The sequence below is a fragment of the Leptonychotes weddellii genome, chromosome 5, assembly GCF_054177405.1.
Source record: "Leptonychotes weddellii isolate Sample4059 chromosome 5, ASM5417740v2, whole genome shotgun sequence".
Classification (NCBI taxonomy): domain Eukaryota; kingdom Metazoa; phylum Chordata; class Mammalia; order Carnivora; family Phocidae; genus Leptonychotes; species Leptonychotes weddellii.
In genome coordinates, this window is record NC_138373.1 from 112,655,633 (window position 1) to 112,682,218 (window position 26,586).

General features: G+C 40.4%; 1 protein-coding gene across 1 annotated transcript in view; it reads right to left on the reverse strand.

The window, feature by feature from the left end:
• Positions 1-26,586, reverse strand: part of C5H12orf56 (chromosome 5 C12orf56 homolog) — a 74,318-nt gene that overhangs the window by 24,184 nt on the left and 23,548 nt on the right. The window contains exons 2-4 of the mRNA XM_081818973.1: positions 22,478-22,550; positions 8,648-9,056; positions 3,814-3,887 (exon numbers count right to left, since the gene is read on the reverse strand). Of these exons, the coding sequence (XP_081675099.1) occupies positions 3,814-3,887; positions 8,648-9,056; positions 22,478-22,550 (556 nt within the window). The remainder of the gene's footprint in view (positions 1-3,813; positions 3,888-8,647; positions 9,057-22,477; positions 22,551-26,586) is intronic.

Here is a 26,586-nt window from a genome sequence, read left to right on the forward strand (position 1 = left end):
GAAAGAATACCAGCAGAATTACTTTCAAATTGACTTTCCTATTTTTCCCATTAGTCAGCAATTTGCTGCAATCCATATAGAAACAGTTTTTATCTTGTGGCACCTATGATAACAGACTGTAATACCAAACTTTTCTTTCAAAAAAACCAAAACAGGGGTGTCTGAGTGGCTCAGTCAGTTAAGTGTCTGACTTCGGTTAGGTCAAGTCTCAGGGTCCAGGGATGGAGCCTTGTGGTGGGCTCTGCGCTCAGCGGAGAGTCTGCTTGTCTCTCTGCCTCTCTTCTTGCTCTCTGTCTCTCTCTCAAGTAAATAAATAAAATCTTTTAATAAATAAATAACCAAATTTCGTAAGAAAAAGCACACTAATCTCCTTATACTAAAAATCAATTCATAGGGCGCCTGGGTGGCTCAGTTGGTTAAGCGACTGCCTTCGGCTCAGGTCATGATCCTGGAGTTCCAGGATCGAGTCCCGCATCGGGCTCCCTACTCAGCAGGGAGTCTGCTTCTCCCTCTGACTCTCCCCCCTCTCATGTGCTCTCTCTCTCAATCTCTCTCTCAAATAAATAAATAAAATCTTAAAAAATAAAAAAATAAATTCATATATGAATTGAGGTCTCATATACATCATAAATATAAGTTAGATTCAGGAGTCTGTATTTCTGTATAGTCGCAGTTTCTTTGACCATTCAGAGAATATTTGTCTTTACATAGATGATAAACTTTGACTAATTTAAATAATAAAAAGTCTACTGCCAGAAGACTCCATTATTTAATTTCAGAATAAGGGGAAATTTCTCATTAATTTTAACAGATATTTTATATTTTCATCAGCTAGAAAACATAAATTCACCCAAAAGGTGTGGCAAGAAGGATTCTTGATCTAATGATGAGCTCTGCTTTTCCTGTATTTTTCATTTTTCTGGATTTCCTGTATTTTTTCATTTTCAGGATATTTTATATAAATAATACATTTGTATAATGCTTTAAAGCTAGAAAAGGCTTATCATAGATTATCTCAAAAGCACTGTGTATATATTCACAGTGGTCCCTATGCATCCGTGTGAGGTTACAGAGCTCACATTTGTGACAGAGTTCTAATTTGAAAACCCAAAGAGTATTTACTCCCTTTAAACTGACGGTACCTTGCAGGCAGAGAACTGTCTTGTATATCTTATACATATTACCACATTCCTCACAGTGCATTTTAAATTACTGCATTTTAAATATGTTGCCTTCAGGAATTAACTTTGCAAGAAATATGCTTTTCCTGAGTCAAGATAGTGGTAGAACTCTCCTTCTGACTTTCAAGGACAAATTTCAAGTCACGCATATACAAAGTTAAAGCCTATTTTATTATCCAATTAGTTTTAAAATCACTTTAAATAAGCACTAAAATTAAAACTGATACTTTTGTAAAGTAAACATATGAAAATATATGGAAATTCTATTTTTAAAACATGTAGAAATTCTAAGCTATCTGTATTACCATCTTTCAAAAAAAGAAATCACAAACATTGTTATTTAACCCCTACATACCTCAGAACATATCTCAAAATAAAACATTTTCTTACAAAATAATCATTATCACATCCAACAAAATTATCAATAATTCTTTGGTATTGGCTAATACCCAGTCCATACTCAAATGTCCTCTATTGTCTTAGAAATGTCTTTTTACTTTTGGTTTGTTAAAATCAAGATATAAATCAGATACTTGTTATATTTGCTTATTATGTTTCTTAAGCCTTTTACAAACTTTTATTATGGAAATTTTTAAACATACACAAAAATGGAGAAAATTGAAAAGAAACAGCATATATCTATCACCTAGATCCAATAATCTTTAACATTTTTCCAATCTTGTTTTATCTATTCCCTTACTTACACACACACATACACACCCCTACCTGTTTTAAAATTGAAATAAAATATACAAAATATAAAATTTACCACTGTAACCATTTTTAGGTATACAATTCAGTGGTCTTAAGTGCATTCAGAATGTTGTGCAACCATCACTACTCTCCATTTCCAGAACTTTTTCATCTTCCCAAACAGAAACTCTATACTGATTAACTGTAGGTCCCCATACCCCTTTCCCCTCAGCCCCTAGTAACCTCTATTTTATTTTCTGTTTCTATGAATTTGCTTATTCTCAATGCCTCAAATAAGTGGAGTCATACAATATTTGTCCTTTTATGTCTGGCTTATTTCACTTAGTGTAATTTCCTCAAGGTTCATCCATGTTGTCACACGTGTCAAGACCTCATTCCTTTTCAGTGCTAACATGCCCACACTTTTTTTTAAAGCTTTTTTTTTTTTTTTTTTTTTTTAAGATTTTATTTATTTGAGAGAGAGAGTGAGAGACAGCACAAGAGGGAAGAGGGTCAGAGGGAGAAGCAGACCCCCTGCTGAGCAGGGAGCCCGATGCGGGACTCGATCCCGGGACTCCAGGATCATGACCTGAGCCGAAGGCAGTCGCTTAACCAACTGAGCCACCCAGGCACCCTAACATGCCCACACTTTTAAGTCAGATTCAGGTTTAATTGTTTTAACAATTTATTCATTCATTCTATAAAGGCAGCCTACTATGTGCCAGTGACCAAGGTACAGTCCTGGCCCTTAAGGAGCATAGTGTATAATAGGGCAGCACATAATCAAATAAGCAATCATAAGAGAGACTGTTAAATGCTACAAGATGGTAAGCACAGGATGTTATGGAGGGGCCCATCTGTTTAAAAAAATTTTTTTAAAGATTTTATTTATTTATTAGAGAGAGCACAAGCAGGGGGAGCGGCAGGCAGAAGAAGAGGGAGAAGCGGGCTCCCCCCTGAGCAGGGAGCCTGATGGGGTGCTCGATCCCAGGACCCTGAGACCATCCTGAGGCAGATGCTTAACCGACTGAGCCACCCAGGTGCCCCTCAGGGGCCCCTCTTATTGAAGCTTTGAGAAATGATTTTTAGAGAAAGGGATATTAAGCTAAGACTTGCTGAGTTGAAGTCATTCATGAAGAAGAAGAGTAGAGAGTAGGGTTCCAGAATAGAGGAAAAAGCAAACAAAAAAACCAAACAGGGAGCTTTCTGAGAACTGCAAGATCATTTGGATCAGCAGCTTAGGGCAGGAGTTGAGGGGACACAAGAGTTGAAGATGGAAAAATGAAAAGAGACATCAGGAAGATCTTTATAAGCTATTGTAGAGTTTAGACCTTCTCCTAAGGACAGTGGGGAGCCATTCAAAGGCTTTAAGGCAGGGAGTTACATGATCAGATTTGTGCTTCCAAAAGATTTCTTTGGTTATGGAGAGTGGGTTAGAGAGGGTCAAGAGTGAAGGCAGAGGCCAGGTAGGAAAATACTGTAGGAGCTCAGAACAAAGGGAATTGGGCTGAGCATGTGACAGTGCAAAGAAGTAGATATTATCCAGATATATTAGAAAAAAACAATGAATCCTGTGGTGATTGACTGGCTGTGGGGGTGGGAGGTGATAAAGGGGAGAGAGAAGGTAAAGATGACATTCGGGACTCTGGCTTAGGTGTTGTGGGGATAAGGACAGCAAGCCCTGTGTTAGGAAACACAAGAGGAAGTTCAGGTCCCAGAAGGAAGATGCTGAGTTCTCTTTTGAATATGCTGACTTTAAGGTTCTTGTAAGACCTATGAGAGGTGATGTCCAGTGGGTAATTATGTTTGCAGACCTAAAATTCAAGGCAAAGAGTGGAAGTAGAGGTATAAATGTGATGGGCACCAACACGTGGAGTTAGGAGAGGCAAAGAGGAGAGAACAGTCCCCCATGCGGCTCTGGCATATCATCACTCCTTACCTATATGGCTTTTGACTTCCAATAGCAGGACTGAGCTCACTAACATATAGGGGATCTTGTAAAAGAGTAGCTTTCTGAAAGAGGAAAAAAAGGTGGGAATAGTTAGAATTTCTGTTTACTGAAAATCAATTTCTCCTGCTTTTAGTCAATATCATATATCTATTCCTTAATTCCTGCTATAGTACATGATTTGATTATGTAAATAATACCACAGGGCATTGTTTTTCCTTATATAGTTTTTAAAAAGTTTTAAACATGACATTTGCTCATTATAAAGTAAAATTATCTATCAAAATCAAACAGTACAAAAATGAATAAACTAAAAGATAAAAGTCTCTCCCTCCCCATCCCATCCCACTAGTCAAAGTGCCTTACTATACCCCTGAAACCAATATAATACTGTATGTTAATTATACTGGAATCAAAAATAACAATAACAACAAAGTACCTTACTATATTATTATCAGTATAGTTTATATCCTTTTAGGCATATAAAAACATATTATTTATAACATACATCTATAATATATACATATTAGATGATATTTTTATAATACATATTTAATACTAGCTAAATTACATCACATATATTAATCTGGGACTTTTTTTTCCCACTTAATATATGGTGGACAGTTTTCCATGTCTGTGTATATAGGTTTACTTCTATCGTTTTAATGATTACGTAGTATTCCATAGTATAGATTATATAATAGTTTTGTTAACTATTCCCCTATCAATAGGGTTATTTTTCCCTTAAATCTTTAGTGTTGCCATTTTCCATTCATTCTGGGTCCCCCCAAAAAAATGGGTCAGTGTTCAACAAGTTCTCTAAAGAATCTTTTATTTTATGCTGAGGCCTAACAGGTCAGAAAGAATTTCTGAAATGTTGCTGATTTACAACTCCAGACGAATTTACCCCTGTCTTATTCTTAATATCAGAGCAGGATGATGGGTGGGTGGGCAGGGGGGAAATATGTGCTTTTTCTCACAACTTTTGTTTTTTACAATCTGTTTGTTTGTTTTTTTAAGTAGGCTCCATGCCCAACGTGGAGCCCAGCCCAGGGCTTGAACTCATGATCCTGAGATCAAGACCCGAGCTGAGATCAAGAGTTGGATGTTCAACCAACATCCAACATCCAACATCCAATTAAAGTAAGCTCTACACCCAGCATGGGGCTCAAACTCATGACCCCAAGATCCAGAGTTGCATGCTCTACCAGCTGAACCAGTCAGATGCCCCTGTTCTTACTACTTCTGTCATTGTTTTAAGTTAAAAAAAAAAAAAGACAGCTTCTCTCTAAATGTTTATATTTACTGGGGTGCCTGGGTGGCACAGTCAATTAAGCGTCTGAGCTCTCAGCTCAGGTCTCTTTTTTTTTTTTTTTTAAGATTTTATTTATTTATTTAACAGAGAGAGACACAGCGAGAGAAGGAACACAAGCAGGGGGAGTGGGAGAGGTAGAAGCAGGCTTCCTGCTGAGCAGGGAGCCCAATGCGGGACTCCATGCCAGGACCCTGGGACCATGACCTGAGCGGAAGGCAGATGCTTAATGACTGAGCCACCCAGGTGCCCCTCACCTCAGGTCTTGATGTCAGGGTTGTGAGGTCAAGCCCCGAGTGAGCCTACTTAAAAAAAAAAAAAAAAATGTTTATGTTTACTTTAAATCTAGAATTTTTTTTTTAAAGATTTTATTTTATTTATTTGACAGAGAGAACGTGAGAGAGGGAACATAAGCAGAGGGAGTGGGAGAGAGAGAAGCAGGCCTCCCGCTGAGCAGGGAGCCCGATGCGGGGCTCAATCCCAGGACCCTGGGATCATGACCAGAGCCGAAGGCAGACGCTTAATGACTGAGCCACCCAGGCACCCCTTAAATCTAGAATTTTAATTTGGGGATACTCCTTAGTTACTTAGCTTTCTAGCACCTATCTTCACAACATATGAAGGGCAAAGAATTGCCATATATTGTTTTTGTAGAATTTGAGATGCTTAAAGAACTCAGATGTAATTATTGTTGATGAAAGTTACAGATAAAATGGGTTACTGAATGAGACTCAGCTCTTTGGAAATCCTTAAAATCAGAATGAGTGCTAATTTCTCACTGGATGGTTTAGGTTTACCTGAAAATATAGAGAGAGTTAAAATGTCCATTCTTTTTTCCCGGTAGCATTTCCCTATCTCAACATGAATGAGGATTCTGGATCTCAAAGCAGAAGAGATCAGTTAGCCAAGATAAGTCTGACTGATTTAGGAGATGATTTTTTTTTTAATTTCCTAAAACTTATGAAGGCATCACCAAGAATAACCAAAGTGATCAACATGATGAAAGAATTAAACAGTGTCACAAAAGTCACAACTTTTTACATGTTTATATTGAATTAATATCTTATTCTTACTAGAATGAAGGCTAACTTGATTCATCATTTATGTATGAAATATTTGCTTACCCATTTTCCATCTTTCAAGGGATAGAACATTATTATTTTTTAAGGGGGAGAGGGGCAGAGGAAGAGGGAGAGAGAGAATCTTAAGCAGACGCCACGCCCAGTGCAGAGCCCGAGGCGGAGCTCAATCTCACAATGCTGAGATCATGACCTGAGCCAAAATCAAGAGTCGGACACTTAACCAACTGAGCCACCAAGGCGCCCAGAACATTATTTTTTAATGATAGTATCTACCAACTCAAAGATAACCCCCTTCCACCCACATTTATTTCAGTGGAAAAAATCAGACTACCTAGGTTCAAATCTCAGCTCCATGCAAGTTGTGCAACCTTGCATATATCATTTAATTTCTCAGTGCCTTAATTTCCTCATCTATGAAATGAGAATAACAGTCCTACCTCCTGGGGTTGTTTTGCAGATTAAATGAGTTAATATACAGAAAGCATCAAAGCAGATCCTACCTATTAATAACAATACATGTCAGTTACTGTTATTGCTTTTATTATCAGAAGGGCTATGAGTTTGCCCATCTGACTTGCCCCAACCATGCCTCTGCTGCAGAGTTAAAAAGTAGTAAGTACTACACTTGTCATGATGAGCACTGGGTGTTGTATGTAAGGGATAAACCACTGAATTCTACTCCAGAAACCAATACTGCACTGTATGTTAAATACCTAAAATTTAAATTTAAAAAAATAATAATTTTTTAAAAATGAAAATAAATGTTATAATCTATTTGATTCACTATCATTACACCAATAAACCTCAACCATCTTATTAAAAATAGTAATAATAATAAAATAAGTAAAAAATTAAAAGTAGTACTAAAACTGGGAGTTAGTCAAGTCAGGGAAACATAAACAGTCATTTTGAAATATTTAGATAGATTAAGTTTTGGGTTTCCTATTAGAACATATGTGGCCTCCTTTTAATAGACCAGGGTTTCCCCTCTATTTATTACTTGTTTACATTTTTAATTTGGAAAACACTGTTTAAAAATTTAGGAGTGCCTGGCTGGCTCAGTCGGTGGAGCATGGGACTCTTGATCTCAGGGTTGTAAATTTGAGCCCCATGTTGGGTGTAGAGATTACTTAAAAATAAATAAAATCTTTTAAAAAAAATTAAAATAAAATAAAAATTTAAGGAGAAATTTTGAACATTAGACATTTTTTTTTTTTAGATTTTATTCATTTATTTGAGAGAGAGAGTGAGAGAGAGAAAGAGCACAAGAGGGGGGAGCGGGAGAGGGAGAAGCAGACTCCCTGCCGAGCAGGTAGCCCGATGCGGGACTCGATCCCGGGACTCCAGGATCATGACCTGAGCCGAAGGCAGTCGCTTAACCAACTGAGCCACCCAGGCGCCCTGAACATTAGACATTTAATTTAAACATTAACCATTCTGAACTGTGTATGAGAAACAACTGAAGAGTTGCCTTGAAATCTTTCAGTTTTAGCCATTTATAAAACCTCCTGCTTCCCTAGCTTCTTCTGAATGGAGCCTTTCATATTTCTTTAATATTATTGTGTTGGAAGATCATTAATAAAAATTACATATCATTGAAGACAATTGAAAAGGATCATATTATTCAGTTAATAAATTACTTATTTTAAAACTGATCCTGGTATAATAAAAAGATTCCCTAAATGAAAGTTCCGACTCTGCCCTTAAACCCACTATATACTCTTAAGTCACCTAAAATATTCACTTTCCTCATTTATAAAATAAGGTGCTTAGACTAGGTAATCCCTATAAAATTACCTGCTCCTGTAACAGTGAATCCCATTAACCTACTTTCAATAGTGCAGCTAAGAAATAGAGACATATTGACAGTGTTGAACTTTATGTGAGCTCTGTGCTCTGAAAGAAATAGCTAAGAAATCACCCCAGCCAACAGAAAAAGACCACCCTGCTCACAAATATTCCAAGATAAGACCTTCTCCCTCCTTCTCCAGCATTCCCGGGAGACTTCCTTATTTACCCACCTCTGTAGAACCCCTGGTCAATCTCCTTTTCTTTAAGACACTCCTCATTAATGAGCATTTTCCTTAGCCTGAATAATACGAAATCCTTAATTGTCCAGTGTGTTTGTCTTTCATATTATTAAATTCCAAGGCTAAATTTCCAAAATGGAAATTTGGGGAAGCAGGAAAAGCATGTTTGCTTTAAGAAATACTCCAGCCAGGGGCTCCTGAGGGGGCACAGTTGGTTAAGAGGCCACTCTTGGTTTCAGCTCAGGTCGTGATCATGTGGATGGGCTCCCCGCTGAGCGGGGAGCCTGCTTCAGGATTCTCTCTCCCTCTGCCCCTCACCTTGCTCACACTCTCTCTCTCTAAAATAAATAAATCTTTAAAAAAAATCACTCCAGCCAAAGTTAACTAACGAGAGCACTTACTATAATATAATTGTTCCATGAACTTTTTAAGTGCAGAAATATTGATGACGTTGTGGAAATAATGTACAAATGAAGTTCCGATGCCTTTTTCTCTAGGTTTGGGTTGTTCTGTAAAGGGGAGGCCAGGGAGGAATTTCCTAAGTAAAACTCATTTCCGTTCCCATTGCACTTGAAAGGGATTTCACTTAGAGAACCTTTGTGATCTGGAAGTCCCTTGGGTTCTTTTGTGTTGGTTGTGCAAGATGGCACACTGACAACCTTTGCAGTGGCTGACGTGGTCTGACGTCTCCTCCTGGAGGGGGTCGGTAAGGGTCGAAAGGCACTTTGGCCATGAAGAGACAGCTTCCTGAGGTCTGAAGGAGGACAGAAGCTTGAGTCCTTGGATGGTGTGCTGCTCTCTTGGCGGTACCTGTCAGGTAGGAGTTAGTGTTAAACATAATATTCAGAATTTAACAGTGAGGAACAAGGAGAATCCGGTGGCCCAGTTGCAGCAATTTAAGACTCTGAAAGTAAATAAATGTTTTCAAATAAAAAGAATGCTTATTAAGAGAAGGGAGTGATTTAATCTCACTTGCTTACCCACTGACCTAGTGGAGGTATGGTACAATTCTTCATTATATTTTCCTGCTTTCAGAAATAAAACTGTACCCAATGTCATTTAAAGCACTTTCTATATCTAAAGTTTTGTGCCTGTCCTTCACAGAACCCCAGTATTTCCAATGAAAGAACTTTTCATTCTGCTTTTGAAACCTGACTCTTCTTTCATTGTACATTTCAAATGGATCCTGTAAAGAAAAGACTATTCATATGGAGATAGGAAGTGAAATTTTTTTTTTTAATGGTGTTTTCTTGAATTCATGTCTTGCTAATACTCCTCTGATTTTCCAGTGTCATTCCAATAGCATCAGCACCGTTTTTCAGGATCAATCCTGTGTTCCACCCTCACCTTCCCTGCTCTCCACCTTACCACGACCGTTTCTCTAAGTCTGCTTTATGAGGAAGCAAGTGGGAGAGGCTAAGAAGCTGTAGGGTCATGATGAGGTCCAAGGTCCAATCCTGGCTCTTCCACTCAGTGGTTATGTGACTTTGGTTGACCTCAACTTCAATCTCCTAATTTTAAAATAGGAACCAATAACAGCACTAATCCCAATAAGTTTCTGTGAGGATGGGGCGCCTGGGTGGCTCAGTCGTTCAGCGTCTGCCTTTGGCTCAGGTCATGATCCCAGGGTCCTGGGATTGAGCCCCGCATTGGGCTCCCTGCTCCGTGGGAGGCCTGCTTCTCCCTCCCCCACTCCGCCTGCTTGTGTTCTCTCACTGTCTCTATCTCTGTCAAATAAATAAATAAAATCTTTAAAAAAAAAAGTTTCTGTGAGGATTAAATAAGAAAATATATGCAATGTGTTTATAACACTGGAAGCACTCAATAGGTGCTAGCTATTAATACAATCCTATGTTGCCTTGAATTGCTGGCTTATTGTTTTATAGTAAAATATGCTGTCTCCCTTATAAGACTGGAACCTTCTTGAGAGTGGATAGCCACTTTGTTTTTATTACTCCTTAAATTAATTTTAAACACGTATAACATCCATTCATTATCTATACAGTATTATGAACTGTGTTGAGTTCCAACCCTCAGCTCCTTCCACCCCCAATGTTGCAGGTGCATGTGCGCACACACACACACACACACACACACACCTATAAAGTGGCCACCTCAGTTTGCTCATTCAAGTTCCCTCCCTCTTAAACAGCCACCCCTTGCCAAACCCTCAGGCTTAAGGATATGCACACTGGCATTGTGGTCCCGGAGTGTGATCTGGAAAGGAAAGTTTTTTGTTTTTTTTTTTTTTAAAGATTTTATTTATTTATTTGAGAGAGAGTACATGAGAGGGGGGAGGGTCAGAGGGAGAAGCAGGCTCCCCGCCGAGCAGGGAGCCCGATGCGGGACTCGATCCCGGGACTCCAGGATCATGACCTGAGCCGAAGGCAGCCGCTTAACCGACTGAGCCACTCAGGCGCCCTGGAAAGGAAAGTTTAAGAGCACCCCCTCCTTCCTGCACCCTTCTTGCCCTGTGGATCGGCACATGGCATGGCCAGATTTTAAACACACAACTGAACAAATTACTATATAACCCACAACCCCTAAATGCTGCTCAGTAATTATCTTACCTTACCCTATTTTTTCGTAGGATTCTAGCATTATGTAACAGTATTATCCAAGTGTCTAAGAATATAAGATGCTCACACTAAGGATTTTCAGGTAAATGAATATGTCCAGCTCAGAAATGGAAGATATATATACTGCAATCCTCTTTTTAAAGAGATAATTTTTCTTTATTCCTTCAGGTAATATAATTCTAAAATTTTCTCTATGGAAATTGAAGAGCGTTAAATAACCAGTATGTAGATTGTGCTACATAATGTTATAAAATTATGTTAAAATGTTCATTTTAGGCACAATCTATGTTTCATATAAAAGTTCAGCAAAATGGTTTTAGGTAGTTACAGAAAATCTCACTTGAAGTGACAGTTATTCATTTATATGAAAAATCTATTATTTTGGAGAGATAAAAAGGATTTCTAAAAAGGATTACCTTTTTGGCAGCATAAATGAAAATACCATGGAAATTATAGCTTCAAGAGATAAGCAAGCCAACTCATAAAACTAAACTGTATTCTCCATTTGAAATTCAGTTAATACCCATCTTTACTAGTCTGATTAAAAAGTAGTTTGTTGGGCGCCTGGGTGGCTCAGTTGGTTAAGCGACTGCCTTCGGCTCAGGTCATGATCCTGGAGTCCCGGGATCGAGTCCCGCATCGGGCTCCCTGCTCAGCAGGGAGTCTGCTTCTCCCTCTGACCCTCCTCCCTCTCATGCTCTCTCTCATTCTCTCTCTCGCAAATAAATTAAAAAAAAATCTTAAAAAAAAAAAAGTAGTTTGTTACTAAACAAGAGTTCTAGAGCCTTGAATTTGCACACATGTCAGCTTCATATTTATAGAACTAAGTTGCTAAAAGTCAAGAGTTTTTCTAATGAGCTGACCGTGTATCTCTAGGGAGAGCCCAGCCACATTAGAGGAAGAGATGAGAGAATAGGAAAGAGAACTCCAAAATCAGAAGTATGCACAAATCACTTTTTCTTCCTTTTTCCCTCTGCATCAAAGACAGATAAACTCCTTGAGACTGAAAATGTTGGGTCACAGTCCAAAAAGCAACAGGCAAAATGGAACAGCTTCACAAAAACCTATTAGGCTCAAGTTCAGCTAAGAATAAGAAGTCCACAGGGGCACATGGGTGGCTTAGTCGTTAAGCATCTGCCTTCGGCTCAGGTCATGATCCCAGGGTCCTGGGATCGAGCCCTGCATTGGGCTCCCTGCTCTGCGGGAAGCCTGCTTCTCCCTCTCCCACTTCCCCTTCCTGTGTTCCCTCTCTCACTGTGTCTCTCTGTCAAATAAATAAATAAAATCTTAAAAAAAAAAAAAAAAGAGTAAGAAGTACACATATGCTAGCATATTGATACTCTATCAAGAAATGAAGAGGGCACCTGGGTGGCTCAGTTGGTTAAGCGACTGCCTTCGGCTCAGGTCATGATCCTGGAGTCCCTGGATCGAGTCCCGCATCGGGCTCCCTGCTTGGCAGGGAGTCTGCTTCTCCCTCTGGCCCTCCCCCCTCTCATGTGCTCTCTCTCATTCTCTCTCTCTCAAATAAATAAATAAAATCTTTAAAAAAAAATAAAAAAATAAAATAAAATAAAAAAGAAATGAAGAAAAATGGTAAATTAGAAAAAATGGGTATTTGATTTAAGAAATTCTTAAAAAGGATAAGAAAGAAGTTAAATGAATATGAAATGGAGAGTTTAGTTTTCACAGAGAGCTAGAAACCTATCACATTGAAATAGATGTCAGATTAATATACTAAAAATAAGAAACAAGAAGAACAATAGAGAACAATGATTCTTCTATAAGAAGTCCTATAGACCTAGATCTCAAGATCCAGAATTTGAGCTCTCTTGAATAAAAAACTCCCCCATGAAGAGGCACCTGAGCGGCTCATTTGGTTAAGCATCTGCCTTCAGCTCAGGTCATGATCCCGGGGTCTCTGGATCGAGTCCTACATCCAACTTCTTGCTCAGCGGGGAACCTACTTCTCACTCTCCCTCTGCCTGCCGTTCCCCTGCTTGAGGTCTCTCTCTCTCTCTGTCAAATAAATAAATAAAATCTTAAAAAAAAAAAATTCCCCCATGAAGATTCTTCTAAAGTAGAACTGGGAAATATAAGCAACTCTGTATTCAAAGTTAGAAAAAAAGGGGTGCCTGGGTGGCTCAGTTAGTTGAGCATCCAACTCTTGATTTCAGCTCAGGTCAGGATCTCAGGGTCATGGGATCCAGCCCCATGTAGGGCTCCGTGCTCAGCGTAGAGTCTGCTTTGGATTCTCTCTCTCCCTCTGTCCCTCCCCCCACTTGTGCATGCATACGCTCTCTCTCTCAAATAAGTTAATTAATTAAAAAAAACACACACACAGAAAAAAGTTCTCAGATATCTAAGCATAACTGAGAGGCTAGCAGAGACCAGTACCCAACTCTTCATGGGCATATGACCCAGAGTCACATAACATAATATTCAAAATATCCCAGATGCAATCCAAAATTACTTGACATTTGAAGAGCCAGGAAACTCTCCATATCTTATGAGGAAAAAGACAATGAACAGATATCAACTGAGATGACCAAGATGTTGGAATTTTCAGACAAAGACTTTAAGGCAACCATTATAACCAGGCTCTGATAAATAAGAGTGAGCCCCTTTGAAACAAATGGAAAGATAGAAAGTATCAACAGGGAAACAGAAGATATAAAAAGGGGGGCACCTGACTGGCTCAGTAAGCAGAGCATGCAATCTTGATCTCAGGGTTGTGAGTTCAAGCCCTGCTTTGGGTGTGGAGCATACTTAAAAATAAATAAAATGAAAAATAAAAAACAAATTCCAATTTAGAAGATATAAAAAGGGACCACATGGAACTTTTAGGAGGAAAAACACACTACAATAACCAGAAACTTAAAAATTCACTGAATGGGCTCAGTAAACAGTATAGAAATGACAAAAGAGTCATTGAATTTGAAGATAGATGAACAGATGTTATCTGATCTGAACAACATAGAGAGTAAAGATTGAAGAAAAACATGAACAGAATTTCAAAGGACTGTATGACAGTATGAAAGGTCTAATATTCATATCTCCAGAGTCCCAGAAAGAAAAGAGGAAAAGCATGGTGCAGAAAAAATATTTGAAGGAGTCATGGCCAAAACTCTCCAAATTTGGCAAAACACATAAACTTACAGATGCAAGAAACTCAGTGAATCCCCAAAAGATAAACTCAAAGAATTCCTCACCAGACACATAATCAACCTGCTGAAAATAATAAAGGAAACTCAGGGATACTAAGAACTGAATGACAGTATATGCCAAAATACATGTGACTCAGCTAAAATATTTCTTACAGAAAAATCTATAGCTGTTTTTAACTCTGAATCCTGCTTAAATGCTATGGAGAATTTTTTTTAAATCAACTGCCGTATGCATTCTGTTCAAGATTTTTACTTGCATTCAGAGGGAGAGATGGGTTGAAGTACACTTACTCCATCTTGACCAGAGTCAAAACCTTAATTAATTTTATTACAGCAAAATTAAAATTCTGTTCAGTAAAAGATACCACACAGACAAAGCTAATAAATAGCTGACAAAATGGGAGGAGATATTTTTAATGTCTAAAACCAACAAGCAGATTCACAGATAGAATGAACAAAGCAGTTCTCCTGAGTATCGAGCCCATGGAAATTTTCAGACAGGTCCATGAAGGGGGAAAAGGAGGAGGGAAGAGGAAGAGAGTGATACGGGAGAAGAACAAATATTGGTTCTACCCCAAAGCTCAATAGATGTATTTTTATATTTTTATAAATATATAACTGAGCAAAGAATACTAATAATGATAAACTGTGAGCAAATTATGTGCACAAGAATATATCTGTGTCATGTTTTCAGGGCCAGTTTTGAGAATGATGAAGATTATTATAAAAATAGTTTTTAGAGGCCTTGAATCCTTTCTTTTGAGTTTCTAAACGTTCTGGGTCCATGTGCTTACCCATATAGTATATTTACATAAACACAGGACTGCTCCTCTAAGAGAACTACAGCAGCCTACTGTGCGAGAAATTCTTAGAAAATTAATATTAAAAAAAGAAAGTTAATATAGATGGTACCTTGTGCCAAATTATTGCACAACAGCACTTTTATTTTTTAAATGCAGTAGTGTTATTAGTGAGAGTAGAAAAGAGGAAAATTATTCCATCCCAAGGTTTGATGAGGGATTCTGAGGATGCTGAATAAATTATTGCTCAGTGGCTGACTTACTGATAATCAGCAATAACAAAGGGTTTTAATAAGGACTAAGTGCCACACAGAGTTTAAGCACTTTACATGTGCATGACCGAGCCCCACATATCACACTTCTGAGAAAGGAGCTGTCATGAGCTCCATTCTACCCCTGAGCAGTGAAGCCTAGGAAGGCTAAAGATCCCAAAGCAGTCAGGATTCAGTCAGCCAGTGTGGCTGCAGAGCTCCATGCTTATGTACTACGTGGAGAGAAATAGCACAGTTCCCCTCTTCTATTTCCTATCCTTAGAGAATAATATAAGGTTCACATTCTTCTGGTTTCCCCCTCCTTCCGATTTCCTAATGGTGTACAATTAAGCACAGCACATTCTCATTCCACTAGGATTGTCAGCTCTACTTCCATTTATTAAACAGATCAGTTTCTCCAAAAGCTCATCCTTCTACTTGCCATGCACTATGGTTAGAAAACCCACTTTTAAATTTTCACTGGCCAGATATCGGTAGGGGCTACACATAGATGTAAACTCAGATCAGAATCCACCCTGGTGGGTATGGGCCTGACAGACCTGGACGGAGGCCGAAGCATTGTCACTATTTCTTTTCCTCATGGATGATTCAAGGTGAACTCAAATTGATGTAAATCTTCCTCTGTGCCGACACTGTAAAAGTGTTCTATTGACCTCAGCCTTCCTCTCTGTTTCTTTCCACTCGCAAGCAATAGGCAGTCTTTTTTCCCCCCTGCGGCTTTAGGGAACTCTTGAGTAGGTCACAATACGCTATTTCTACTTGAAATATCTACTTGGGTTTTCTCCTGTAAAATGCATATGAGAACCTGGAACCATCCACTGATGAAGAGCTACACTAAAGATAGAGAAACCTAAATACTGAATCTCATTATCAGAGATCACTAGTCTGTTTTCCATCCCTCAGGTGTTAAAAGACTTGTTCTTTACTATTACCCTGAAAAGTAATCATACTTATGTAAGTCTGATGTCCCAAGATAACTGCATCCTTCTTATGACCTGCAGCTTCTCATAATTAGGCCTGAAACTTTACACCTTAGAGGTGTTTCAAAGCTCTGTACATGATACCATTCTTTAGTCCTCTAATTACTGCTTTCTATCCTAGCCTGCCTTTTGTTTACGCTTTTGACTCATGTGTTTAATTATGGAGATGATAGTGTTAGAAAACGACAGGATGGAGAGTAGACCTAGCTCCCCCTGACCCCCCTTATTTGGAAACTACTCCTTCCCTCCACACATGGAACACACAGAAGCTGCTGTGTTTTTAAAGTCTCTGACCTCTTGGCTGGGGTGGATATTTTTCATCAGTGAGTCATTTAGTCAAGCTAGGGCATCAGAGACCTTCCCGGGATTTTTAAATTTGATGCAAGAAAGTGCATGAGTTAGCCTTTGTCTGGTGGTGGGAGTTGTAATGTGAATTTAAGACAGGTGGTTGCCCCATGAAAGACATGGTATTCAGTGAGAAAAAATGAGGCTGATCTACCAACATCAGAGGATACAAAGTCCTATGTCCATTCAAGTCCCCAGTTCCAGCTATGCCTCAGTGTCAACTTCATTCTTACCATTCCTGCATTCTAGTATTTGGCTTCTATCCTTTGCTGATTTCACCCACTATTACACATCTAAAACTGAATACAGAGCCCAGTAATTAAAGTGTGCCAGGGGGGCGCCTGGGTGGCTCAGTTGGTTAAGCGACTGCCTTCGGCTCAGGTCATGATCCTGGAATCCCAGGATCGAGTCCCGCACCGGGCTCCCTGCTCGGCGGGGAGTCTGCTTCTCCCTCTGACCCTCCCCCCTCTCATGTACTCTTTCTCTCTCATTCTCGCTCTCTCAAATAAATAAATAAATCTTTAAAAAAAAAAAAATAAAATAAAATAAAATAAAGTGTGCCAGATTAAGCAGGTAGGTAGGTAGATATACATTTGTGTCTGTATTTAGGTCTATTTCTATATATATATCTGTTGAATGAGTGCTGAATTACCTGAGTGGTCCCAGTTATTCCAATAAATTCCCCTTTTAACCTAAGTTGGATATCTGCTATTTCTAACAGAGTTCTGACCTTCATGATAACCTAAAATGACTACTGCAAACATTAATTAGAAACCTCTTCTATGTTTCTAAATTGGAAGAAAACAAGGAGAGTATCAGAGTGGTCTAGAAAACCTGGGACATTAATATGGCAAAATGTGAAATGAAGAATATTGAGTCTGAGAGCATGTGGATGGCTGTTAGTGGTATTGCCTTCCCTCGCCACTTCTAGTGTCGAAGGCCATGTTGGCAGTTTTACTTAGTGTCCTGCAACAACAGAGAGACCCCTCCTCCGGGAACAAAGAAGTTGCAGCACTTAGGGCAACAATGGAAGTGCATCAACTCCTTTAAAACATGCTTTATTATTTCATGGATTTAGATCAAATCATGCTTCCCCAAGCCTATATAATACAGGCCAGGCTAGGTTGTAAAGAACATGATTAATCATTCAACAAATACGAAGCAGCTACGATGTTCCAGGCACTAGGCCAAGCACTAGAAATATATCCATGTGCAAGAATATCTAGGTCCCGGGGCACCTGGTGGCTCAGTTGGTTAAGCATCTGCCTTCGGCTCAGGTCATGATCTCAGAGTCCTAGGATCGAGCCCCACATCAGGCTCTCTGCTCAGCAGGAAGCCTGCTTCTCCCTCTCCTACTCCCCCCGCTTGTGTTCCCTCTCTCACTGTCTCTCCCTCTGTGTCAAATAAATTTAAAAAAAAAAAAAAAAAAAGAATATCTAGGTCCCTGCCCTTATGAGGCTTACATTCTAGTGGGAACACAGACAATAAGCTATAGATATGTAATAACTATATGTTCTGTTTATGATGGTGCTATGACATAAACAGAGTACTCTGATAAAAACCTGTGTGCGTCTGTTGGAGGGTCATATACTTCAGACAGATCAGGCAAGACCTGTTTGAGATGTGGACAATTAAGCTAAGACCTGAAGGATGAGAAAGAGTGAGCCATGTGAAAAGCAGTGTTAAGAGGAGAAAGGAAGTGAAAAGGCCCAGAGGTGGGAAAAGCTTGAGGTGCACTAGCCCGTGTGGTGAGCAAGGGGTGAAGTGACTTGAGATGCAGCTGGAGACAGAAACAAAGGCCAGGTCTTGCAGGACTGTCTAGATGTGTAAAAAGTTTTATTTTCTGGGCAATGGGATACTACTGAAAGGTTTTAAGCAAAAAAAAAAAGGGGGGGGACATTTGGAAAAGTCACTTTGGCTTTAAGGTGAATAATGGATTCAGACAGGGGTGGAGAGGCAGGGTGTTAGCTTGTTTGCGCTGCTGTCAAAGCAGTCTGACCACAGACTGGGTAGCTTATAAAAACAGAAAATGTATTCCTCGCAGTTCTAGAGGCTGTAAAGTCTAAGATCAGGGTGCTGGTGTGGTTGCCTTATGGTGAGGACCCTCTTCCTGGTTCCTTGCCAGTTCCTTCCTGCTGTGCCTTTTCACGGTGGAAGGGGCTAGTGAGCTCTTTGGAGCCTCTTCTCTAAGAGCACTAATCTCATTCATGAGGCCTTCACCCTCAAGATTAGAGCACCACCCAAAGGCTCACCTCCCATTACCATCACCTTTGGGGGTTCGGATTTCAGCATAGGAATTTGGGAGGAGCACAAACATTCCAACCACAGCAGATACCAAGAGTGAAGACGGGGAGAGCAGTGAGAGGTGTTGCAAACCCAGGTGAGAGATGACAGTTGCTTGCACTGGAGGATTGACAGTGAAAACAGAGAGCAGTTGATGGATTATAGATATATTATGGTTGTAGAACTCAGGAATCTCAATAATCCAGGAGTCAATTGACTACTTAGCCCGGGATTTCCTGAACCTTGGTAGCTAGCTAACATTATCATCTAGGGAGCTACCAAAAACAGACTGTTGAGTCCCAGACCTAAAGCTTAGGATTCAGTAGTCTGGGATGAAGTCCAGAAGTCTGAACTTTCCATGAACCCTTGAGAGATTCTGGCATGAGGCCAGACTTGAAAAAAACATGGATCTGTGCTCTTATTCCAGGTGACCTTTATTCCCAAACCCTGCTTTGGGCTGTCTCCTCACATGGCCCAGCCAGCACACGTTGAGAGTGTGTACTCATCTCAAAGCAGGAACGACTCTTTAAAAAGCAGCAATGAGCATCCCAGATTTTGGCTTCCTGACAGGCAGGTTCAAGCCCCGTAGCCAATCTAACCTCCAACAGCAGGAGAGCTTGGGGAAATGAGCTCTGCTGTTGAAAGGACTCTCTAACCTTGTTTGGGATATTTAACTTTGTTGAGAAAGGTTTCTAAAAATGTGTGGTTTTTATCTTCTTGTAAAAGGCAGAATAGTAGTCATATGTGTAGGCATAGTTGGGGTCCTTCTGAGCTTCACAGGGTCTTCATTACTGTAGTCTGGGAAGGGGGCGGGCTTTGCTGCCCCTCATTCCCTAAGATCTTCTATAGTTTCCCACTTCTATAGTTTCCACATTTTGGAGGCTTCCTCAGCAAGCCTCCAAAAATAAATACATAGACCACATAAAACAGTTTATGCCTACCAAAGGAAAAAGAGTTTCCTAGCCACACCCTCCCTTTTGCTGCCCTCTTTTATGGAATCTCTTTTATGAAAATTCTGGAACTGGCTCCAGGAAGGATTTGAAACCAATCCCAATTCCCTTCCATATATACTAGTGTAAAGATTAAAATTCTACTAGTTTTTGTTTGTTTGTTTTTTTCTGTTTCAGGCCAGGATGAAGCAATAGGGACTAGATATGCCCTCTCACCTGAAAAAAAACAAAGCCTGGGAAAACGTATAAAAAAAAAACCAAAACAGCTTTTAAGACACTGGACATCAGGCAATGTAAGCCGGTCATCTCAGAGAGGTGGGAAACAAACAAGGTGAGACCTAGCAACTGCCCCAGCTTACTGCCTTGAAAAAGTTTCCAGGCCATAGTGCAGGGAGGGAGGGAAAGATGTTAATAATGGTGAAGCTTTCATGGGTGTACACATAGGACAAAATGTATCAAACTGTACACTTATTGCAGTTTACTGTGTGTCAGTTTCACCTCAACAGAACAAAATTCTACTAAGAGCTTCTTTCCTTGAGCTTCTGGCTTGGATGCCTATTAAAATGGAAATCCCACTGAAGCAGGAACCATTTCAAATTTGTATGATTACATTATCACACTGTGGTGTCCCTAAAAACCCAAGCACAGACTTTCATAGGGAGAGCAAGGATACTACTAGGAAAGGTGAGAGAGAGGGTTGCGGAGAGAAGGGAGAAAGGGCATGGGCCGGGGAAATGCAAAGAAACTTGTGTTGACAGATGGAATTAGCAGGGATGGTTCCCGTGGAAATGTGTGCTGGTGGGTTTTTTTGTTGCCACAATAAATGAGGAGCATTACAGGCATGTAGTGGACACAGGCATGTAGTGGACAAGAGCCAGGGACGCTCAGGTCCCACAATGGGCAGGAGTTCTGCATGACAACAAGTGGTCCCACAGAGAATGCCAATAGCACCCTACTGAGAAACCCTGGTGGAGGGAATTCAGCGGTGCAGGCTGATGGTCCCTCCCCAACTCCCAACATTACAAAGGGGTCTCAGAGTGCTTTCTGAGCTACGGTTTGCACTGCAAACCACAACACTTACTGCTCAACCCTGTTTTAGCCAGTTAAGTTTTCCTGATGTTACAGCTTCAAGTATAATCAGAACCTCCAAAGCCTTGAGAACACTGACAGGAACAGAGAGATTTTTTTTTTTTTAGGTTTTTTTAAACTTTTTAAAAAAGATTTTATTTGGGGCGCCTGGGTGGCTCAATCGGTTAAGCGTCTGTCTTCAGCTCAGGTCATGATCCCAGGGCCCTGGGATCCAGCCCCGCATCGGGCTCCCTGCTTAGGGTGGAGCCTGCTTCTCCCTCTGCCTCTGCTGCTCCCCCTGCTTGTTCTCTCTCTCTCTTGCAAAGATAAATAAAATCTTTAAAAAAACTAAAAAATAAATAAAAAGATTTTATTTATTTGACACAGAGAGAGAGAGTGCTGTCCTCTCTCTGGGGCTTGAATTCATGACCCCAAGATCAAGAGTTGCATGTTCTACTGACTGAGCCAGCCAGGAACCCTACGAAACTCCTTTTTATTACACCCAGACTTCTGTCCTGCCTACCAGACTGAAATGTTAACTGCTAGATGAACCCCACCAGCTGAGGCCTACTAGTACCTCAAGCTTAACCTGTCTAAACCAGTCCTGGGTTTGCATCCCTCCTGCCATCCTTATTTCTCTGAAAGACATCACCTTGCAGTAACCCCAGCTTGAAACCACAGTGGTTTCTCTCCCATCTCTCTCCTGTTCCATTGCCAGTCTTGCAGATTTTGCTTCTGAAATATTTCTTCCATCCATCCCTTTTTCTTTATTCCCTTTACCACTAGACCAATTCAGATTCTCATTACTTCCCACCAATCTGTGGTTTCTCCTTGCTTCCATCCATTTGAAGCACACTGATTATTTATCAATAGTTTCCTCACAACCTATGAAATGACATATAAAGTCTTTACCTGGACTTTTAAGACTGTCTCAAGTATGGGCCCAGTTTTACTTTCTAACCTTATACCTGGTATTGTTCTATTTATTTTATTTATTTTATTTTATTTATTTTATTTTATTTTACTTTATTTATTTTATTTTTATGTAAGCTCAATGCCCAACATGGGCTTGGACTCACAACCCTGAAATCCAGAGTTGCATGCTTTACAGATTGAGCCAGCCAGGCGCCCCCCTGTTCTATTTTTAAATTGCCATGGACTGCTTCCCTTTCCTAATACACGTTCCATTTTTTCCCTGCCTCATAGTTTTTATTATCCCTTCCAGCTGCAATATCTCCATCTCCATGTACACTATTTTTTCATCAGTTGTCATTCTGACATCTTGACTTCCCCCCAAAACTGAATATGACCTTTCCCCTCTTTAAATCTCTTTGGCAATTTGCTCAAACTCACTGATGACACTTAGCATGTGTACTCTGTATTATCTATGTTTGTGCAAATGTCACATACTCTAGTTAGAATCAGCTTCTCAAGGACAGGAACTATGCCTTACTCATCTTTCTGTTTCTTACAGGGCCTAACATAGTGCCCTACACGGAACAAGAACTCAATAAATGTTTTTTTAATTTAACTTTAGTCAATTATTTATTTATATTGTGAAATCTACACCTTCCATTGATATGAGAAATATTATACTTTACTATTTAAACTAACTGGATTTGAATTTAGAAGAAAGTTCTCCCAAAATATCTTCCTCACTATAATATATAGGAAATAAACAAAACTCAGTCCAAAGCCATTAGTAGAGAAAAAGCATTAAAATGAGCAAAATGAAGTATTAAATAAGTTTTGGTCAGCAAGTTAAAAACATACTCCAAACAAAATCTCACCTGAGAGAGGATTCATTCAAATTTCTGGGCTCTTTGCCTCTCCAAAACACAGAGCCATTAATCTCTTTTTTGGCTAAAAAAAAAAAAAAAAGGAAAAAGAAAAGAAGTCATTTGCTAATTCATTACATAATTTGATTGAGATTGTGAAGAAATTATAGTTACATGTACTGATTTGATGACTGTTCATAAATCCTCACAAAAACTTGCAAATCCTGGGGTGGCAAATCTGGGTGGCTCAGCTGATTAAGCGTCTAACTCTTGATTTCAGCTCAGGTCATGATCTCAGGGTGGTAAGATCAAGCCCCACATCAGGTCTGCACTGGGTGTGGAGACTGCTTTAGATTTTCTCTCTCTCCCATGGGGTGCCTGGGTGGCTCAGTCGTTAAGCGTCTGCCTTCGGCTCAGGTCATGGTCCCAGGGTCCTGGGATTGAGCCTCTCATCAGGCTCCCTGCTTGGCGGGAAGCCTGCTTCTCCCTCTCCCACTCCCCCTGCTTGTGTTCCCTCTCTCACTGTGTCTCTGTCAAATAAAGAAATAAAATCTTAAAAAAAAAAAAACATTCTTTCTCTCTCTCTCCCTTTGCCCCTCTTCCACCTCCCTCGAAAAAACAAAACAAAACAAAAAAACCTTGCAAGTCCCAAATTATAAACTGGGCAGCATGATGTAACAAAAGGAATTTTGGCTTTGATGTTAAAACATGTGCTTAACTTCAGACTCTTGTAAAAAGTTACTTTATAAGAGTTTACCAGTTACTTTATCACTCTGGACTCAGTATCTTAATTTATAAAAATGATGAAAATTCTGTGAATGAAAATAAGATGTGTTTAAAAAGGACTCATGTGGTGCCTGGCAGAGTAGTTATACAATATACATTAGTTTAATTTAAAGTAAAAACCAAAGAGCCAATCATAACATCAAGAACACTGTCGTGTCCTCCCAATTATATGTGTATTTTATTTGGAGGGACAAATAATAATAGTATCTAATAAATATTCTGAACAAGAACCAAATTTACATTTCCATAAGCTACTGCAAGAGGTCAGTACTATCCTCACATTCTAAGCTCCGGTGGAAACTCAGTGTTCCCTGTCGAACCACCTCCCCATCCCTGCAGAAGGGTTGGAGTCAGGGATGCACAAGCCAAACCAAGAGCCAGGGAGGGAAAGAAAGAAAGCCCTGCTCCCACAGAGAATTCCTTCTGGGGATTTCCCTGGCTCTGTCAGCCTCTTCCTTTCTTGACTTGCTTGCTTCCCTTTCCTTCTCCTACTCTTTTAATTTTTCAGTTTATTTTTCTGAAAAATTTTCTTTTAAGGTAAAATTTACGCAAAATGAAATCAAAATCTTAAGTGTGCTTTCACTATGTTTGACCCCTTTCCTTTTGAACTGCTCTGCAAAATCCTCTTTCTCTCCTGTGGGTCTGAGAGGAGCCCAAAGCACCTCCATGCTTAGAAGAAAGAACCCTTTTACCTCAGAGAGCCAAAGGTGATGCTGGAGGGGGTCTATAAAAAGATAGCTGGAGGCTGCAGGCTGTTCTGGCTGGCTCTGGTCTAGACAGAAGAGGTCAACACAGCCCCCTTGAAGTCCAGCATAGTTCATCAGATTTGGAGATCACCTGGGGATTTGAGGCCAAAAGCCTGATAAGTGGGAAACTGAGGGGCGCTTGGCTAGCTCAGTGGGTAGAGCATATGACTTTGATCTCAGGAGCATGAGTTTGAGCCCCACATTGGGTGTAGAGATTACTTAAAATCCTAAAAAAAAAAAAAGGGAAACTGCAGCTGCAGGAGGTGACTACTGAAAGGACCAAGCTGTAGGTCATCTGTCCTTTTGTCTTCCCAGCACCTTCCCTTTTTTGAGGAAATGACCTCTTCTACAGTATGGGTGCCCCATCTTTACAAAAAAAAAAGACTGCTCTTTCCAATGAAATTAATGATGAATCAGCTCTAGTGCCCCTCACTTGCATGAGTTCCTTCCAAAGTCTTAGGAGAGGCCTTAACAATGTGTGCGCATGCTCAAATGTTTTTATCAAATACATAAAGGGAAGACATTTCAGCCACAATCATTCAAGACCAGAGGCTCGGGCACCTGGGTGGCTCAGTTGGTTAAGTGACTGCCTTCGGCTCAGGTCATGATCCTGGAGTCCCTGGATCGAGTCCCGCATCGGGCTCCCTGCTCGGCGGGGAGTCTGCTTCTCCCTCTGACCCTCCTCCCTCTCATGCTCTCTGTCTCTCATTCTCTGTCTCAAATAAATAAATAAAATCTTTAAAAAAAAAAAAAGACCAGAGGCTCTTCCCACTTCAGTTTTCCTTCTGTCTCACTTCCTCTCTTGGGAGTATCCAAAGACACTTGATGTTTGTGATTTCTTCTGCCTGTATTTTCTTGGGAGTGCTGCCCTCATTATGATGTGGGAAACAAAGGCAAAAGCAAAAATTAAATTTCCTTACTATTTACAGCCCATTGACAAGTCCTTGAAACAGGTAGAATGACATTCCTCTAGGGACTCAACTGCCTCAATGTTAATACTTTGCTAAGGGCAAAAGGCAATCTTATTCTGACCCCCCCAACCCCCCACCCCCCACCCCACCCCCACCCTCCGCCAGGATCCTGTAAGTCTTCTTTAACATATAAAAATTCCTTTGGAGGGGTGCCTGGGTGGCTCAGTTGGTTAAGCGACTGCCTTCGGCTCAAGGTCATGATCCCAGGGTCCTGGGATTGAGCCCCGCATCGGGCTCCCTGCTCAGCAGGAAGCCTGCTTCTCCCTCTCCCATTCCCCCTGCTTGTGTTCCCTCTCTCGCTGTCTCTATCTGTCAAAAAAATAAATAAATAAAAATCTTAAAAAAAAAATTGCTTTGGAAACTTCCTTTATCTCTACCCTCCAAGATATATGTCAGCAGTCATCCTCCAAGCATATGGCCCACTGATACACATCTGAAGGGTCTCATGACTAAGGTTTGACTACACAGAAATAAATGAGATTTTCCCAACAATAGCTAGCCCCCTCAAGTTCCTGGAAACCTTGTTTCCAAAATTCCTTAGAGACTTACGCTATCCCTAACCCCCTCCCAACTTGAAAGTATATAATCAGTCACCCATCACAACCCCAGTGCAATTCTTTCTGCCCACAGGTCCTGTCCCCATGCTTTAATAAAACCAGCTTTTTGCACTGAAGATATTTCAAGAATTCTTTCTTGACCATTTGCTCTGAATCCCAACATTTCCACATCAATTGTATTTGGTCTCTTGAGTCTTTATCTTAAAGAAGGCTCTGCAAATTGTATGAGTTTTTGGTCCCCACAAAATCTGGATCCATCCCTATCCTAGCTGTAGCTGATGGGGTGGGCTCTGATCCAAGTTGGGCTTGGACATCTGGACATGAGAGGCAGAGCTGGGAGTCTTTGAAACTGGCCATATGGAGAAGAAGGTCCCTCACAGGCTGTTCAGGCCTAGGAACAGGCCCAAGGGTTTCTGGTCTTCCATTAGTGGATTTCTTCTGTTCCCCTCTTGACTCCCTAAGAGACTCCAAAATCCTTCAATAAATCTCTTTGGCATTAAGTTAGGCAGAATGAGTTTTTTCTATTTGCAAGTGAATAACCTCTACTCATTACGTAAGTTTAAGACCCCAGTCATCATAGACCCTTCTAATAGTAGGCATCTCACACATGTGGGTACCAAATGTGATACCAATAATGCCTTTGATCGTTGCTGGAATTAAGTAGAACATATGAGCACTGGTGGCACAGAGGTCAGCAGGTTTGAGCCTCTTGCCTCAGGACCACACATTACAGACTGTCTGGGAGGTGAACCACAGGGTCCTGGGGATACAGCAACACCTCAGGCAGGGAACAAGCATTTTGGAGGACAGCTGGAAAGGAATGGAGCACAGCACTGTGGGCATGCTGGAAGGGGGGAAGAAATCACTGAATCTTTTCTTTTTCTTTCTTTTTTTATTTTTTATTTTTAAGATTTTATTTATTTATTTGACAGAGAGAGACACAGCGAGAGAGGGAACAAAGCAGAGGGACTGGTAGAGGGAGAAGCAGGCTTCCCACGGAGCAGGGAGCCCGATGTGGGGCTCGATCCCAGGACCCTGGGATCATGACCCGGCCGAAGGCA